General features: G+C 32.0%; 1 protein-coding gene across 1 annotated transcript in view; it reads right to left on the reverse strand.

Annotated features, from left to right (window-relative positions):
- The window catches only part of LOC132741326 (E3 ubiquitin-protein ligase rnf213-alpha-like), a 57170-nt gene that overhangs the window by 30833 nt on the left and 6265 nt on the right, over nucleotides 1–20072 (reverse strand). Inside the window, exons 2-10 of the mRNA XM_060729470.1 lie at nucleotides 18790–19115; nucleotides 11436–12931; nucleotides 10854–10897; nucleotides 10204–10359; nucleotides 8906–9129; nucleotides 6256–6533; nucleotides 5700–5956; nucleotides 3311–3547; nucleotides 1148–1361 (exon numbers count right to left, since the gene is read on the reverse strand). Coding sequence (XP_060585453.1) covers nucleotides 1148–1361; nucleotides 3311–3547; nucleotides 5700–5956; nucleotides 6256–6533; nucleotides 8906–9129; nucleotides 10204–10359; nucleotides 10854–10897; nucleotides 11436–12931; nucleotides 18790–19090 — 3207 coding nt within the window. The 5' untranslated portion in view covers nucleotides 19091–19115. The remainder of the gene's footprint in view (nucleotides 1–1147; nucleotides 1362–3310; nucleotides 3548–5699; nucleotides 5957–6255; nucleotides 6534–8905; nucleotides 9130–10203; nucleotides 10360–10853; nucleotides 10898–11435; nucleotides 12932–18789; nucleotides 19116–20072) is intronic.

Genomic DNA, 20072 nt, shown 5'->3' on the forward strand with positions numbered 1-20072 from the left:
ATGACCAAACTTGATAAAAGACTATCCAACAATGCTTCAGACAAAGTTTGGTGATCATCCATCCATTAGTTCTGTAGGAATAGACATTTAAAGGTATTTCTATTTCTAGCTTAAGCGGCCCCTCAAATTCATATGAGCAAACTTGATAAAAAAACTACCCAAGAATGCTACAGACAAAGTTTAGTGATCATCCATCAATTAGTTCTCTAGAAATAGACATTTAATGGTATTTCTATTTTTAGCCCTAGAGACCCCTACAAGGGGCCAATCAAATTAATATGAGCAAACTTAATAAAAGACTACGACAAAGTTTGGTGATCATCCATCAATTAGTTCTTTAGAAATAGACATTAAAAGATTTTCTATTTTTTAGCTTTTGCGGCCCCTAAAAGGGGCCAATCAAATTAATATGAGCAAACTTGATAAAAAACTATCTGAGAATGCTACAGACAAAGTTTGGTGATCATCCATCAATTAGTTCTGTAGGAGAAGATGTTTATAGGTTTTTCTATTTTAAGTCCTAGAGAAGCCTAAAAGGGGCCAATCAAAATAATATTAGCAAACTTGATAAAAGACTACCTAAGAATGCTACAGACGAAGTTTGGTGATCATCCATCCATTAGTTCTGTAGAAATAGATGTTTAAAGGTTTTTCTATTTTTAGCTTAAGCAGCCCCTAACAGGGGGCCAATCAAATTCATATGAGCAAAGTTTGGTGATCATCCATCCATTAGTTCTGTAGAAGGAGATGTTTAAAGGTTTTTCTATTTACGCCCTAGAGACCCCTAAAAGGGGCCAATCAAATTAATATGAGCAAACTTGATAAAGGACTACCCAAGAATGCTACAGACAAAGTTTGGTGATCATCCATCCATCAATTAGTTCAGCAGTAGAAGATATTTAAAGGTTTTTCTATTTTTAGCTCTGCTGACCCCTAAAAGGGGCCAATTGGAATGACATGAGCAAATTCAAGTGTGACTGTCACAAGGATGCTACAGACCAAATTTGAAGTAAATCTGCTTAGTAGTTTCAGAGAAGAAGACGATTGTTGACGCATGACGACTGACGATGGACTCCGGAGCATCCCCCTTTGATACTAATAGCTCATCCCGAGCCTTCAGCTCTGGTGAGCTAATAAAGCAATTTACCACTTCATCTGATGTTGCATAATCACTTGAATATCTTGGCTTTGTTTTCCGGACAAAGTATATCAGGTTTGCAAGAACTACTTCTGCTGGAATTTTTCCTGTTAGAATAACTGTCTTCAAATGCTTAAGTTCTAAAGCAGACATGAATGTTCTAGGTAGGAGATAATCTACTTCAAACATTGGCTGTAGCAAATTTAGAACTTTTTCTAAGGAACTGAAATATTTAATTCACACACATTATCTTTTTATTAAACATGAACATTAACATTTCGAGAAAAAATACATAAAGAAGAATAATTATACATGAAACTAACATAAGAATGACTCCAAGACTTTTCTGATATCACCAAAATGACTTAGCTAGGTTTATAAATTTATCATTTTCCAAAACATACTGAAGACCATGACATTGTGGCTTAGTGGTAAAGGTTGTTGACTTCAAATCACCTGCCCCTCATGGCTGTGGGTTCGAAATCAGCCAGGGAATTTGAATCTTTCATGTGAGGAAGCTATTCAACTAGCTTAGAGAATATCAGTGTATCTACTCAGGTGCACGTTCCTGTCTGAAATAATGCACAAACGGGCACCCTATGTCTAAATACACTAAAAAATGCTGAAGACCACAATTCTGACAAAGCTGGTGATTGAAATAAGAATTTTGCGATGAATTGGTCTAGTCACCTATTTGGTTTACTCTATATAGTTCACTATCATGCTGTCCTATATTTCATCTATCATAAATATTTAACTAATTCAAAGATATATTATATATCAAGAGATGCCTGACATAAGACATGTTTGATTATTATATACAGTCGACTCCACTTATAACGCGACTCCACTTATAACGAATTAACTTATAACGAATTATCGTTAACCTTTTACCTCATGAGCATATAGCGAAAAATTGCCATTTTCATTGAAAAGCCTCCTGTAACAAGTTCAAACTGCTATGAAACTATGAAAAATGTTTCAATACTGATGAAACTTTGCACAAATGTTGACTAGACCATAGCCTCTGTAACAGCATGCTCAATCGTAAATTTCATGTTACCATGGCAACGGGGGGGGGGATGTCTTGCATTGTTTTTTTCCATCAAAACTGATTTCAAAGTGCTGCAACTTCTCAATGAATTGAGATAGAGAAAAAGGCTTTTCAGCGTCGGTTACTAGTTATGCTAAGGTCGACCTGACGCCATTTTTAGCCTGTCACATGTCCCAAATTTTCTTGGCGATGAGGGGGATTACGCCCCCCCTTCAACCCCCCCCCCCAAACAGAAGGGGGTACATCCCCCTTCTGGCAACCCCCTGATGTAACATGTTGATGGGGGCGGCGCCGAATAAGTGGTCACCTTTTTTAAGAACATTTCTCAAACGAAAAACAGTGTTTGGGGCCTAAATAGGACATTTTTTCACTGTTTGAGGCCTCAAAAAGGGGGGGGGGGACGAACAGCCATCAAAACACGTCTATATGAGGACAAAGGTTAATAGCGAACTAAATCTCACATCCCAGGCAGATTCCTTCTTTATTTTATATGAAATCACTTCGCTTAATACATACTCGCTTAAAACGAATTTTCAGCTATAGCGAACCATTTTTTCAAGTCCCTAACCGCGAAAAACATGTAAATTTCCTCGGTTAAAACAAACTTGAAATATTGGGATCAGTACATGGAACTGCTATCTGATAATTATTCAATCGAGTGATTGCACGGGTAAGAATAAAGATTTTGATAAAATGTTCTCACAACATAATTTCTTACTTGTTACGGAAAATTTGTATTTCGCCCTCTCAGTTGATAAATAGCTGTAAATACCTGATAATTACCAAATAACAGATTTTTTTTTGCGAAATTAACCAAACAATAACGAACAAATATTTAAAGAATACAAATGGTAAGCACTTTATAGACAAGTACTACATGTTTTAATACATGTTCCATGTACATAATATATTGTTCAATAAAATGACCCACATTAAATTACTGCTGCCGTAAAATATTGATTATACCGGTAACCAGTGAAGGTATGCCTTTTTCACAGCAAATTTACCCACAACAAACAAGTCAGCAAGTTGTTGCTACTTTACTTTTAGCGAAGTAGTCGACTGTACATCACTCACACTTTGTGCAGAGATGGGCTAATAAAACTTATTTTACTTACACAAACCATTTATCTGACTTTCCAGTAAAGTATGCAACTGATGTGTTCAGATCTGATGACAAACCCCACCAAAGTGGTTCTTTTTTATCATGTTTTACATCATCAGGGGGACTATCAAAAGGAGTACACCAGTCGGAAAGAAAATGTATCCAAGGCATCAGGTAAAGCCAACATGGATCCTTTGATGTTCTAGCTATCTCAATGGCCAAAGAGATAAATGAGTCTTTCAAATGTTTCCTTGAAAAACAAACAAAAGAACTTCAAATTGATAAATCCATGCTATCTGATACTTCTTATTTTGTTGAAACTTACAACAAATTCATTTATTATATAATGATATAGAAATTGTATCAACAAGAGCCACTGCCTATAGTGGGGACTATGGACACTCAATTTTTTATTTCTAAAGACAAACAGATCAGAGGAAGAATATTAAAATTTCATATTCGACCTTGACAGTCAAGGTTACTTCAAGGTCAAGGACACATTTGATTAATCACTATGTCAAATACATGTGCACGTTCTTTTGTCAAAGAATAAATCAAATCCAAAAAATAAAGATTAAATTATGACAATTTAGCAAATTTCAATAATTTGACCCGACTGTCAAGGTCAAATAAAGGTCAAGGTCATATTTGAATAATTCAAAATATAGCTTTGTCATTAGAGTTCATTAGTTAAAGTCAAAAATCAAAATCTATAATAAACAAAAATTTGTAACCCCCAAGGGAAGTTTTACATGAAGCACAAAATTGTGCTATTTCAGATTGAGGTATGGACCTGCACTTTCAAAATCTTAATCAATGCAAGATCTGCACATGCAACAATAAATTCATTAAAGGAATAAAATGAAATAACTTCTGTGTTTGTGTCAACAGAAATACATTTGTGACCTTGAACATATAGGTAGGCGTCTGGGTGCAGCGCATGTCACATTGTCTCATTATTAAGAACAGTTGTGCCAATTATTTTTAAAATCCCTTGATGGAGGAAAGTTTAACAATTGGACACAAAAGTGTTATGGATGGACAGACAGACGGACATGCTACCAATTTAGGTGAAGGACCATTTTTATTGTTTTTTTTTTGTACTGTATATTGTTAAGGAATGAACTCTATTGTTTTCCTTTGTTCTGTTTAAAGTTAGATACCCCACTATCCCTACTTGATAGTGCAGAATGACAGACTGACGGACAAATGGAATAAGATGGAGCCCATTTCTATGAGGGGTGTTCAATAATTACACGGAAAGTGTTGCCATTTCCTTATTTTTTAAGTAAGCTGGATTAAACTTATACAGTTTTACAGACAAACATATTTTGAACATATACAGCAAATATTGCTTTTCAGTCATGTATCATATGTTAGCAACGGTAGCTATGGAAACCACATATTATGATTACCAGCCAACTTTTGTTCATTTTTACAAATAGTCGCTGTTTAATAATTAAGCCAAATTTTAATGTTTATCATGCAGATTTCAACAAACTTTACGCGATAAGCAACAAGTTGGCATTACGTATTTGACGTCATGTCATTGTGTGACGTCATTTAAGCCGTTAAGCCGCGAAATTGTTTAATGCATATGCGTTAAAATGGCTGAAGAATAATGACCTTCAATACAATTTTGCGTTTTGAACAGGCTTTCACAGACAGAAACAATGTTACAAAAGGCATAATTATATTGATCAGGCAATGAATTAAAAGGCAATGTATAAGTGGTATGCCTAATTTTGAGATGGCAAGCAAAGCATCTATGATGACAAGCACAATGGACGTCCCAACAACAATTTACTAATGATTACATTCCTTTATCTTTGCAGGTTCTGAGTCATGATTTTATGAGGGCGATGAGAAAGAAGCAGGGAACGAAAATTGCCGATATGATATTTCATCACGACAACATACCCGGTCATTGTGCAGCAAAAACATGGGACACAATCAGGAAACTCGTCTTCGAAGTACATGTTTTTCCTTTCATGGGGAATATTTCAAGAAGGACAAAGTGTGTGTTTGGGTGAAACTTGCACATGCGTTGAAAGTGACATCGTATTGAACATGATGTTGTTACAGCATTGTGCTGGTTAAACTGGAAAATCTTTAAGTGTTCAAGGCCACCTTGACCTTGACTGTTGTCCAACCTTGTAGATTCTGATAAGAATTTTGACATTTTATATTAGTAGAAACACCCTATTTTTGCACTGTGACTTACTTATGCTACCAACCAGAACAATTTGAACAACTTTGTTAGAGGACCACCCAAGGAACAGTCGTGTGAAGTTTCAATCAATAAGAAATTGTTGATGAAAAATGTTGTACAATCTGGGAAGAGGCCAATTACAAGCACATTGTGCTCAAGCAGGCTAAAAATTAACATGAATTTAAAATACCTTTTCTCTGGGAAGTACTTTTCAACAATTGTTATTTCAATGCACTTCTTTTCAGTTGAGGCTGGTTGTAAAATCAGATGCTGACATACTTTGTGCCATTTTTTCAAATTTTTCAAAGGCAGTGACAACTTATTCAGTGCATAAACAGCAGCCACAGACATTGTAACTTGTCTTTCACGCATTTCATCCCAACATTGTTGTTCAGTGTCAACATCTTTTATCTTATCAAGTATGACATCCAGGACACAGCCACCAATCTACCAATAAAAATCACAGCATTATTTGATAGTCTTTAATCATATGGTCAAACTTTCTTGATTTGGAAAAATGATCTTTGTTGACAGGTTGCAGCTTTTGCATGATGCTATCTAAGACTTCTTCTGATCAAATCCAGTAAAAAGCCATTTTTTATTTTAAGAATTAAAATTGAGAAAACTGTTGTATAGCTTCTCTCTTTATTACTCAAGAAAACAAGCTTTTAGAAAAGAAAACTTCCTTACAAAGATACTTGATGGAAAGTCAAGAACAAAATAAATAATTCAATAAAATATTATACTTCTTCCTTAAATTGGCCTTCTTTGTACTCCTCCCAGCATTTGGCATCTAGAAAATATATCTTCCTCGCACATGAAAGTAGAATTTCAAGTTGATCTAGGACATATGTCAGGGAGTACTTCGAGTCTTCTGCTTCTATAATGCTATCACTGAAATATTGTACGGTTCTTTTTGCATGCTTGGTGAGTTGCTTTTTCCAGTCAAAAACCCAGTCTCTAAATTTTTCTCGCCATGTTGATGGCTCCTTTTCAATAACTCCATCATATTGGTGCCATTCATCTGTTATTGTTTAGATAATATAAATAATTGAATATGCTAACGTTTTTTAAGAAACTGAAACATCAAAACATGATTTTAAACCAAAATAATTTGTTTCAATAATCAAAAATAATTTTTCAATTTGGCAAGAGACCAACTAATGGAACTACACTAAATTTCTTAGTTACACTTATAAAACTAAATAACTCCCATGTTTGGAGCATTTTTTGATACTATTTGCATGATGTATAAAGTTTTCATAGAGGGTTACATGCCAAATATATCAGCTCCGAGCACAACTGGTTTGATGTATTTGCAAATACATCAATCAATATAAGTCATTGGACCCCAAAGCAGGGCCAATTTTTAACTCAGGGTCATGATTAACAAGAACCGGTTAAACCTAATTATGCTTCCCGAGTAGGTTTTGGACACAGAAAAGTATACCTCTTGAAGTGTAAGAGTTATGTCCCTGACAAAGTTCAAAGTGTAAAAATGAACAAAGGGCAATAAATTCAAAATCAAGCAAGGCAGAGTTGAGGTTCTTTTGCACTGCACTTTTATCTAATCAGATCAATCTACCTACAAACCTCTTATGGTTTCTAAGCTATGTCTTGGACGAAGTTCAAAGTGAAAAAAAAATAACAAAGGGCAATAACTCCAAAATTAGACAAAGCAGAGTTAGGGTTCTTTTGCCAAGCACTTCTATTCAATGAGATCTATCTACCTGCAAAGTTTTATGTTGATATCTCTTATAGTTTTAGAGTTATGTCCTGGACAAATTTCAAAGTGTAAATATGAACAAAGTGTAATAACTCCAAAATTAGGCAAGACAGAGTTATAGTTCTTTAATACTGCACTACTACACAATGAGATATATCTACCTACAAAGTTTCATGTTGATATCTCTTATAGTTTTAGAGTTATGTTCAAAGTGTACAAATGAAAAAAGGGCAAGAACTCCAAAATAAGGCAAGACAGAGTTATGGTTCTTTAGCATTGCACTTCAACTCAATGAGATCTGTCTACCTACAAAGTTTCATGTTGATATCTCTTATAGTTTTAGAGTTATGTCCTGGACAAAGTTCAAAAAGTATAAATGAATAAAGGGCAATAACTCCAAAATTAGGCAAGACATATTTATGGTTCTTTAACACTGCACTTCTACACAATGTAATCTATCAACCTACAAAGTTTCATGTTGGTATCTCTTATAGTTTTAGAGTTATGTCGCAGACAAAGTTTAAAGTGTAAAAATAAACAAAGGGCATTAATTCCAAAATTAGGCAAGGCAGAGTTACAGTTCTTGTGCATTGCATTTCTACCAAATGAGATCTATCTACCTACAAAGTTTCATGCTGATATCACTTAGTTTCATGCTGATATCACTTATAGTTTTCGAGTTATGTCCCAGACCAAGTTCAAAGTGTAAAAATAAACAAAGGGCAATAATTCCAAAACTAGGCATTGCAGAGTTACAGTTCTTGTGCACTGCACATCTACTCAATTAGATCTATCTACCTACAAAGTTTCATGTTGATATCTCTTGTTGTTTCAAAGTTGTGTCCCAGGCAAGAATAGCGGACGGACAGACGGACGTCCGACCGAATAGGGATAAAGGGTTATTTCTATTGTTATTTTTTTTTGTATAATAGAGGGCCATGGCCCCTTATTCTATTGCAATGGAAAGAATTCTATTGTTCTCTTTTGTTCCGTTTACAGTTAGATGGCCCCTTATCCCCTTTTCTCTAGTGCCGACGGACGGATGTACAAAGCGGCGACTATATGCTCATCCTTCTTACAACAGGGTCATAATTTAATGTCGTTTTTGTAAAGGTGGACTAAGCAATGCAACATGCTAAATATCTTAGGTTTGGATATTTTAGTTTCACACAATAAAATTTAAATTAATTATCCTATATTAACTAAAATGATCCCAAAGGGTGGGGCAAATATTGACATAAGGGGAATAACTAATATCAGTTTTGTGGAGGTTAACAAGATATTGCAAAATGCCAAATATTTAAGCTCTGGGCACTGTAGTTTGATAAGTTTGAAAGGTATTTCCTAAAGGTATATATCCCAGGGTGGGGCACATTTTGACCCTAGAGGCATCTAAATTAATAATTTTGTAAATGTCCACAAGGCAATGCTACAAAGTACATGCCAAATATCTAAAATTTGTAACACAAAAATGCAAGCAATACTTTGTCATATTTATAAATACAGTCATTATCAGAGTAGGACTCAAACCCAAAATGAGAGGTAGACATCTTAACCACTAAGTTGCAGCACCTTTTATTTATAGTAATTGGAATGGATTTGCACTCATATGGAAAAAAGTAAGTGAAATATGATATCAAAGACTGCATATTCAAGTATAGTTCTGATACCTGTATTTTTCCATTTGTCTTGTATAACAAGTAGTCGATTTACACCTGGGCCAGAAGTTTGTTGGGTATAGCTCTCCCTAAGATAATGTTCCCAAATAAATTTGTCATTATCTTTTTCAGTTTTCATTACAGTATATTTATAGTACAATCTTCTTCCAGTTAACTGTGACATGGGAATTTTCTTTATCAGTTCTATCTCGTATACATTCTCTCCAGGCAGCTTTCTGAAATGAAAAGCATAACATATAACTGATATCCCTCAATTCAATATGTGATAAACATTTGCATATGTCATGACTGAAGAATTATTGTATTCTGTACAATGTGAAAATTTCATCCCAAATGACAGCAGTCTTAATTTCACTTTATTCACTTATTGTAGAAAAATCTTAGAAATTTACAGTAGATGTAAACAAGAATGTGTTTGGTTAACAAAAATGCTTCTGCCAAAGATTCTTGTCGTTTACAAACTTTCTAAAAAGGTTTTCCTATTCACTCAAATATGGACAGAAAAATTGCTAAAAAGATACTCGTATTGTTAACACAATTATGTAACTGTATAGTCATCACCTTTTGTTATTGCAAAAAATGTAAGTTGGCATGTCATTGCTATTTGATCAAGTTGAAAAATATTTATCTAACCAATAAATGTTAATCAAATATATATAAATGCAAGACATTGACCATGAACCTAGCTAAACTCCACCCAAACTTAAAGACCTGTCCAAGGTATGTTCCTTCCAAATATGTAAGACATTGGAAAAACAAAGAACTGTCACTGAAAACAGCCAAATGGCCCCCAAAAAGGCCAAGTGGATCAAACCATGCATCAAAGGCACGGTTACTATAAAAAAGTGTAACTTTTTATCAAGAATACACATATTATGTATATAGAAACATTAACATCATATTTTCCTATATTCTCAGTAATCAATTTTTTCAAAAAGCATCAATGAATGGCAAAGATTTGACCTGACACAACCATTAATGTATTATTTTGACATTCAAATACCTTCACCTTTTAAACTGTCCACCTGGCATTTGCACGTAACAAGCTTTCAGGTGCAATAAAAGTATGCCTAGTTACTTGAAAATCTTTTCATCAATGACAGAATTGATGACTCGATATGACCATCCATGTACTTTTATCAATCTATAAACCTTAAAAGTCCTAGCATGAACTTGATCTTCAAGCTACAAACTCATCACAAATTGTAATGCAGAAGTTAGAAAAAGCTTTATAAAGTGATAAACAGCAAATATATAATTATGAACCTAATAAAACAGTTATTACTCACTTTTTCACACTACAGACATTAGACATGTCACTCCAATTGTCTGACATTTTCAAGATCACTAAATGCTTCTCCTGATCAAACTTGAAATCTTCACTTAATAGAGCATGAAAGTGTAAAGTTATCTGCCTCGATGCTCCACCTCTATTCCTATTAGCTCTGTATTTGAAATAAAAAAGCCATTATACCATAACAATCATGTTTCAACATATTGTAGTTATCTCTTTTTGATATGTATCTATTATTCACCAATGTTTTTAAACTATTACAAAATTAAAGACAACTTATCATATTCTTACAAATTTGAAGCAGCCAAATCTACAAAAAAAGATATATGTATCCTTTCTGCTACATTTGTATGGCAACAGCAGTGCTGCTACATTTGTATGGCAACAGCAGTGGTAAAAGAAATATTCATAATCTATCCCGTTTCATCTCAAAATAACCCACACTAAAAACATTGATTTTTTTCTTGTCTACAAACATAGAATAAAGACATTTAACAATTGAATTTAATTTCCAAAATATATGGAAATTTCTTTAACCAAAACAAGTAACAATGATTAAAATATACAATATATAGATGACAAAAGGATTTTATTTGCTGATATTAAATTACAATATACATGTATAACATAAATTTATCAACATACCCAGTTGCATTAGAAGCCTTTGGTGTTTGGTTTTTATTCTTGCTCTGAAAATATATGTAATATAATTTCTTATGGACAATTGCATAAATTAAATTCGTTTTACATTGAGAAAGAAAACTGTGATGACAGAATTAACTAAAAGATTACATATATCTTTTAATCATCACCTTCTATTGCATTAACTTTTGGTCATTCAAGATTACAATCCTACAATGCTTTAGTTAGTTTTTCCAACCAAATTATTGGCAATAAACAATGTAATTTTTATGAGGTTAAATTATAAACCCTTGCAGCACTCAAAATACTACTTGAGGGCAACAATTAGTTGTTATCACACTTGCAATAAACTTGAACTATGAACAGAGTCTGATAATATTTACAAATAATTAAAGTTCCTTTATCCCTAATACCACACTTAATATATTAAATGGGCTTGTCTATCTTTCAATCTTTACAAATCCATTCATCATTTTTATGGAAAATTTCATAATAAGTACTGACTTAAAAGCCTAAAGTATAAACCATGATCCAAAGGTAGGAATCAGTTTGATAAATACTGAAACAAAGTATCTTTAACCTAACCTTATTTTCTTTCTCTTTGGCCTCTTTCGGCTCTGCTATTTCTTTTGAAGTCTTCTTTTTCTGATTTTTCTTTTGCCTCCTGGACAAACCTTGATCAACACTTGAACCATCATCATTATCAGAGTTCTCTTCCATTTCAACATCTTCATCCTGGTCATCATCTTCATTTTTGTCATTTCCTTTGGAACCACTTGAGCTTTCAGTTTCATCTGTTGTCTTTACAGACTCTTGAGTCCCAGGTTTTTCGGAATCTGCTGAATTCTTAGTCTCCTGTGTACCAGGTTCACCTTTACCCAATTCAAAAAGGCTACTTTTCTGAGATGGAGTATTTATTTCAACTGAGTCACCTCTTTGTGTCAGTCTATACCCTAAACCTTGCCCAAATACCTTTCCTTTTTCTGATGGTTTTGACTCTTGAGCACCTGCTTCAATTTTTTGTGATATCCCATGTTTTTCAGAATCTGCTATTTTCTTTGTCTCCTGTGTACCAACCTTACCTTTATTCAATTCAAAAATGCTACTCCCTGGAGAAGTTTTTATTCCAACTGAGTCACCCCTTTGATTGAATTCATACCCTAAATCTTGTCTAAATACTTTTTTATTTTCTGATGGTGTGGATCCTTGAGTACCTGCTTCAATCTTTTGTGCTACTTGATGTAATTTGTCATTCTTTTTATCTCCTTCAGCAGAAGGATCTGAAGGATTAGAGTCACCAACATTTTCATCTTCCTTCTCTTTTTTAATTTTTTTCTTGTTTTCCTTTTGTTTCTTGTTACGTTTTTTCTTTGCTTGATCCTTATCTTCTTTTACATGTTTAGGGATCTGTGTTGGATTTGACAGATCACTATTAGCATCAGAGTCATCACTATCAAACTGAGAATCATTTTCTGTATCTGAAGATTGACCATCTTTTTTGTTATCATTGGAATTAGACTCATCAATAATAACAACATTTCCTTTTTGCGTATTATCTAGATTAACATTTTTTAGCTCTGCTGATAAATCTGTATTTGGACTTGAAGGCAAAATGTTCAGGTTTCCAGATTGAAGGTTTGTGTCCTCTTTTTCACTGCAAGATTCATACTCTGTGTCACTGCCATCAAGGATGTCAATATCACTTCCAGAGTCACCAGTTTCTGTTAGATCAATTGTTGTTTCCATAGTTTCTGTATTCCTTTTCTTCTCTTCACCTTGATGACTGCTAGTTTTATTTTCTTCTACATCAACATCTGAATGCTCTTTGTTCAAATTTCCATCATTAGAGGTCTGATGATTTGCATCAGTTTCCATTTCAATAATCTCTATTGACATGGGTTCCTCTGCTAACCTTTCATTGGCATTTTCCTTATCAGATGATCCTTCCTTATCCAAAACATCCTGTCCTAAAGCTGTTGACTGATTTGCATTCTCGTCTTTTGAACTAGAAATAGACTCCATTCTATCACTACCCCTATTATCTGTTTCTCCGACCTTCTCAACAGTAATTGGTTTACCTGCTAATAAAAAAAAATATTTCTTAGCTACAGCAATCACAAAAAGAATTCAAGGGTCCAACAAGATTTTAACTCTGACATTATATTATGTTCACCTTAGTCAAATTTATGAATTACAATATGCTGAGATAATGCTTGGATTTTTGGTATCTGCCAAAGCCATACTAACTGTTTAGCTAGTGCATGGCTATTTAAGTATCAGAAATAGATGACAAGGCCAAAAATACATTAACAGAACAGTCACTCAATTCACTGCCTACAAAACATAGAAATTTGTACAATCTGTGATAAAGTAAAATATAATGTGACTTTTCTTTAACAATAGATTTGTAAATCATGAGGAAATTTTTACTAAGAGCATTTGTAAACTACTAAAAGGATAACTCAAATAAAGTTATCCAACCAAACATGTGGAGGAAATATAATGACAACAATATAAACAAGAGGGCCATGATGGCCCTGAGTCACTCACCAGAAACAACTGCTTTTCAGTGTTGGAATGTCAATATTTTCTAATATTAAATTTGAGCATAGAATATGTTTAAACAATAATTTGAATGAATGCTATAACCTGGGGCATTTAAGCTTTAACTTTAACGGGGCTAATCAAATTAATATGAGCTAACTTGATAAAAGACTACCTAAGAATGCTACAAAGTTTGGTGATCATCTATCAATTATTTCAGTAGGAAATGATGTTCGAAGGTTTTTTTTCTATTTTTAGCTTTAGTGGCCCCTAAAAGGGGCTAATCAAATTAATATAAGCAAACTTGATAAAAGAGTACCAATGAATGCTACAGACAAAGTTTGGTGATCATCCATTAATTGGTTCTGAAGTAGAAAATGTTTAAAGGTTTTTCTATTTTTAGCTTAAGCAGCCCCTAAAGGGGCCAATAAAATTAATGTGAGCAAACTTGATAAAAGATAACCCAAATATGCTACAGACAAAGTTTAGTGATCATCCATCACTTAGTTCTGTAGGAGAAGATGTTTAAACATATTTCTATCTTTAATTTTAGCCGCCCCTAAAAGGGGCCAATCAAATTAATATGAGCAAACTTGATAAAAGACTACCAAATAATGCTACTGACAAAGTTTGGTGATCATCCATCACTTAGTTCTGTAGTAGAAAAACAGTTTAAAGGTTTTTTCTATTTTTAGCTTAAGATGCCCCTTAAAGAGGCCAATCAAAATAATATGAGCAAACTTGATAAAAGACTACCCAACAATGCTACAGACAAAGTTTGGTGATCATCCATCCATTAGCTCTGTAGAAATAGACATTTAAAGGTATTTCTATTTTTAGCTTAAGCGGCCCCTAAAAGGGGAGAATCAAAATCATATGAGCAAACTTGATAAAAGACTACCCAAGAATGCTACAGACAAAGTTTGGTGATCATCCATCAGTTAGTTCTGTAGAAAGAAAGATATCTTAAGGTTTTCTATTTTTAGCTATAGAGACCCCTAAAAGGGGCCAATCAAATTAATATAACCAAACTTGCTAAAATACTACCCAAGAATGCTACAGACAAAGTTTGGTGATCATCCATCAATTAGTTCTATAGAAATAGACATTTCAAGGTATTTTCTATTTATAGCTTTTGCGCCCCTAAAATGGGCTAATTAAATTTTGTTTAGCAAAACTTGATAAAATGACTACCCAACAATGCTACAGAAAAAGTTTAGTGATCATCCATCAATTAGTTCCTAGAAATAAACTTTAACGGTATTTCTATTTTTAGCTTAAGCGGCCCCTAAAAGGGGCCATTCAAATTCATATGAGCAAACTTGATAAAAGTCTACCCAAGAATGCTACAGACAAAGTTTGGTGATCATCCATCAGTTAGTTCTGTAGAAGAAGATATCTTAAGATTTTCCTATTTTTAGCTATAGAGACCCCTAAAAGGGGCCAATCAAATTAATATAACCAAACTTGCTAAAATACTACCCAAGAATGCTACAATACAAAGTTTGGTGATCATCCATCAATTAGTTCTATAGAAATAGACATTTCAAGGTATTTTCTATTTATAGCTTTTGCGCCGTGCCTAAAATGGGGGCTAATTAAATTTTTTTTTAGCAAACTTGATAATTGACTACCCAACAATGCTACAGAAAAAGTTTAGTGATCATCCATCAATTAGTTCTCTAGATATAAACCTTTAACGGTATTTCTATTTTTTAGCTTAAGCGGCCCCTAAAAGGGGCCATTCAAAATTCATATGAGCAAACTTTTTTTTTAATAAAAAAGAATTTTTTTAGTAAAATTTTTTAAAAGATTTTTAAAATTTTTTTAATTTAAGTTTTCCAGAGTAAAAAGTTTATTTATTTTTTTTCTTTAGTTTAAGGTCCTTTTTCTTTAAACCTAAAAAAAAAACAAAAAAAAAAATTTTAAAACCCAAAAAAAAAAAATTTTTAATTAACAAGGATTTCCCACAACAAATTTGATTTAAATTTAGCCCAGAATAGGTCAAATTTTAAAAAGTATTTCATTAAACCGGTTTAAAATTTTTAAATTTTTTTTTTTCACTTAAAATTTCAAAATTTTAAGCGAATTTTAATATTAAAATTTTTTTAACCAAGGTTTTAAAAAAAAAAATTTGGGCTTTTTGGGGGGAATCAAAAACAATTTTTTTTGGGGTCCGAACTAAAAAAATTTTTTAACAAACAAACATTTTGTCCCTTAACGGTATTGTATTTTTAAAAAAATTTAAGGGAAAAAGGCGGAAAAAAAATTTAAATTTTTTTAAATTTTTCCCAAAAATTTTTTTGGGGGAAATTTATATCAATTTTTAACCAATTTTTAAAGGTAAAAAATTTTTTTTTTTTTAAATTTGGAACCAAAAAATTTTTTTTTTAAGATTTTTTTTTTACCACATAAAATTTTTTTTATCAAAAAGTTTAAGAAATAAACCCCTAATTTTTCCAAAAATTTTTGGGTTTTTTTTGGGGCAAAAAAAAGGGGTTTCCCCCGAAAAAAAAAAAAAAAATTTGTTTTAATTTATTTTGTTTTAAAAGTTTTTTTAAAGTTTTTTTAAAAGATAAAAGGGACCTTAATTTAAAAGTCAACAAAATTTAATTTCCCATTTTAATTTTTTTTCAAAAAATTTTTTTAATAAAAATATCCCCCAAAATTTTAAAAAAAAACTCTTAATTTATGAAATTTTTAAAGTTAAAAAATAATTAAACTATAAAATTTAAAAAAAAACCCTTTTTTCCCCCAAATTTTCCCCAATTTAAAAAAAAACTTAAAATTTAATTTTTTAAAACCCTTAAAATTTTACAAAAAACCTTTTTTTTTCAAAAGATTTTAAATTTTTTTAAAAACACCTCCCCTTTAAACCTTTTTTGATAAGGCCAAATTAATTTTTTAAAAATTCCCCCCCCTTTTTATCATTATTTTTATTTTAACAGCGGAAAAAAGGGAAAACCCAAAAAAAATGAAAAAAAAAGATATAACATGACAAAATTTTTAAAAATTTATTTTCTTACTAAAATTTAATAAAGGATTTTCTTTTTTGGGAAAAAACAAAAAATTTTAAAAAAAGGGAAAAAACCTATCCCGCCCTTTTTTTTTTATCATAAAAAAAAAATGCAATATATTTTTTGATTTTTTAAAAAATTTGTAAAAGGTTTTTTTAAAAATTTAATCAAAGAAATTTTAAGACTTTTTATAGATTTTTTTGAAAAAAATCTTTTAAAAAAAAAGAGTTTAAAATTTAATTTTGGTTAAACCCGTGTTTCATTCGTTTTGGCTAAAAAATTTAAAAACCCCCCTTTTTATTTATCAATTTATCTTTTTATTTATGCTTAAAACCCCTTTTTCTTTTGGGTTTTCATTTTTAAAACGCTTTTTTAAAATTAAGTGTTAAAGTTAACCTTTTTTAAACAATTTTTAAATTTTTTTAGAGAATAAAACTTGGTTTTTTCTGAAAATGGCAAACCTGTTTTGTTTTTTTGAAAAATACCACTGCATTATTATATCTTTACAGATTAAGTTTAGGTTAAAGTTTATAAGTACTATTTACAAAATTAAATTGATGACCAATTTGTTTTTGTTAATATATATACTAATAAATATTAACCTGCTGTTTAAAATTATTTTTATAAATAGTTGATATACTAGACTGATTATCAGTTTGCTGATTTACCAAAGAAAATGTGTTACGATTCATTTGAAATACTGCAATCCTATTGGACAAAAAAATAATGCACTGGCATATATACATGTACCTAACCTTTGACTTTTTTATTTTTATCTATGACGTAATACAGTACACATTGCCATATTTTCTGAAAATGGCCAACCTGTTTTGTTTGTTTTTTTTTAAAAATACCACTGCAATATTATATCTTTACAGATTAATACTGATAAGTTTTTGAAATTATTTTTGTCCAATAGGATTGTAGTATTTGAGATGAATCGTAACACATTTACTTTGGTAAATCAGCAACAGCAGGTTAAAATTTATTAGTATATAGTAAACAAAAACAAATTGGTCACCAATTTAATTTTGTAAATATGTACTAATAAACTTTAACCTGTACTTAATATTGTAGTAAGAAGTAAAAATTGAAAGTAACTTAGCATAAGACACAATTCTCCAGACCTTATTGCAGTAATGGGTTATCTCCCATTGAAATTAAATACTTCTAGTAGGACTGCAATCAGGTAAATTTGATCACGGTCACTCACACTGTACCTCTGCTCTGGCATGTACAGAAGTTTCAGTTCCTTGCGAAAGTGAAGGCTACTTGTACTGGTAAACTGCTTGACAGCCTGCCCAGCAACTATGCGATGGTTAAACTGTGCTCTGGTAAATTCAATGTGGCTTACTGCCCGCCTTTGATTCTCTGTCTTGTATATTATATATTAATAATATTACGGAAAGAAATTATATTTTCAGGTAGCACTTTTTTCTTTTAGTTGCATATAAATTTAAAACTTCATTCATAATGGAAAATTACATAATCCTAAAAACGCCTTTCAGTAATAAATGGTAATATGGTAACAAAATTGTTTCTACAAATATGTTTCTTTTTTTACATCAATCGTGAGAATAACAACTTCACTACTGTTTTGAGGAAAAAATTTGTGTTTTATTGATATGATAAGTACAACAATGCAATAATCCTTAGACATTATTTTTTCAAACTACCATTATCATAATCATAATACTACATTGAAGCATAGTTACATGTATAATATATTCAGCTATAGAATTGCACAATTATGCATTACTATTGGCTATTGCACGATTCTTTAGTTATTTTCATATTGTTGTGTTATTGAAACGGCATGCATTTCTTCATTGACCTACAATAATCATCATGAAGACATACTTGCAGTCTTAAGAGAACAATTTTTCTATTTACACTGCAAACAAAAATAAATAAGAAATTTTGATAGATTAGAAAGGGGTGCGATTGTAGACTGTGACCTTCAGACATCTGTGAAGTTTCAAGTGAATACCTTCAGTAGTTATAAAGATTTATCTTGCACACTTACTTCAATTAGAAATTTTCTGAGTACACAAAATCTTATAACTCAGTCAAATTCTAAGCTCAATTCATAGGCTTTGGACAGAGACTCTCTATTATAATCAATATTTGATGGCACATAATGTTGCAAGCAAGCTTTGACCAAAGTGAAACATTGAAACACAGGTGTGTAGGATAACTATTAACTATTTAATATTTACAAGTGCCATACCTTTACATAATATATCATACAAGGTTTGGATGTCTTTGATGGTGGCCTAATAGCCACACAAGCTGATTCCAGTATACCTCACTTACTACTTTGTAAAGCGGGGATGTAGATACAGGATTTGGATTATAACATTTAATAATTTACTTACTTCTAACATTTTTTCTATGACCACATTCAGTACAGAATGACTGTCCTGTTAGTAGGATATGGCTACATTTACTGCATCTTTCCTCTTGAAGATTAAATAATGACTGGTCAACTTTTGTTCCACAATTAGGACAAAATTTTAGTCCCTTCACAAGCTCTGACTGACAAGGGTCTCCATTGTCTTGTTTGCCATTGCATATAACAACAGTATCTGTTTTAACTTCTTCAATCATCTTTGACCCACACTCATGACAAAACTTGCCCGGCCCCACAGAACTACATGTGCTGTCAGAGCACTTCATAATGCAGGACTATTCCTCTTTATTTCTGAAACATAAACGTCATATATACCACACGTGTATATACCACACTTGCAAAACATTATACCGTTGACTCTCGGTAACTCGAAATCCAAGGGACTGGGCATTTAACTTCGAGAGAAACGGAATTCGAGTAACGTGGAACTACCACCATTACATGTATATACATGTGCCTGATTGAATGTGCAAAGGAGTAGGTTTGTTATTGTTGTTAGGGGCAATGCTGCAATATTCAACCATTGAAATGACGGTAAATCACTTACAACTGCAAATTATTAATGAACAAAAATATATCAATCAAAATTTAATACATGTATATTAATAGTGAAACAGAAACACACAATTACATTTGATTTAATTCATCATCGGACGAAAACGAAATTAGCAACTATCCTGAACCGGAAGTACAAATATGACAGATAATTAATTAAACAAATGTCCTTTACGTTGATAACACACATCACTACCTAGGCTGTTATTTGACTAACACCCGTCAGACTGGCATGAGTCAACTTTCTTTAAGAAATGTAATTAAATTTTAATTTAGTTATCTAACTGTTAAAACCAATTAAGTCCTGAAACGGATTAAAGCCACTTTTACGACGTGTTAGTAATACATGATGACCAGCAATTAAAAATTACTATGAAACGTGTAAATCATGAGTGACAACATCTCACCTTGATGTTGCCGACCTTTGATCAGACTTCGACTTATTGAGATGTAAATATGTTGGACTTTAATTGAGGGACCAAATTTTTCTTTTCGACTAAACAGGAGTCTCGGCAAGTCAAAATTTGACCTAAGCGGAGTTAAAATACAAATATAAAGAAGAAAATTTGACGGGACTTTAGAAATTATTCGACTAAGGCCGAATTTTGAGTAAAGCGATTTTGACTTATTGAGAGTCAACTGTATATGTATATAATTATGCAAATAAAACAATTTTCAAACATCATGAATATG

The sequence above is a fragment of the Ruditapes philippinarum genome, unplaced genomic scaffold (genome assembly GCF_026571515.1).
Source record: "Ruditapes philippinarum isolate M1 unplaced genomic scaffold, ASM2657151v2 ctg1247_1_1_1_1, whole genome shotgun sequence".
In the NCBI taxonomy this organism is placed as follows: Eukaryota; Metazoa; Mollusca; class Bivalvia; order Venerida; family Veneridae; genus Ruditapes; species Ruditapes philippinarum.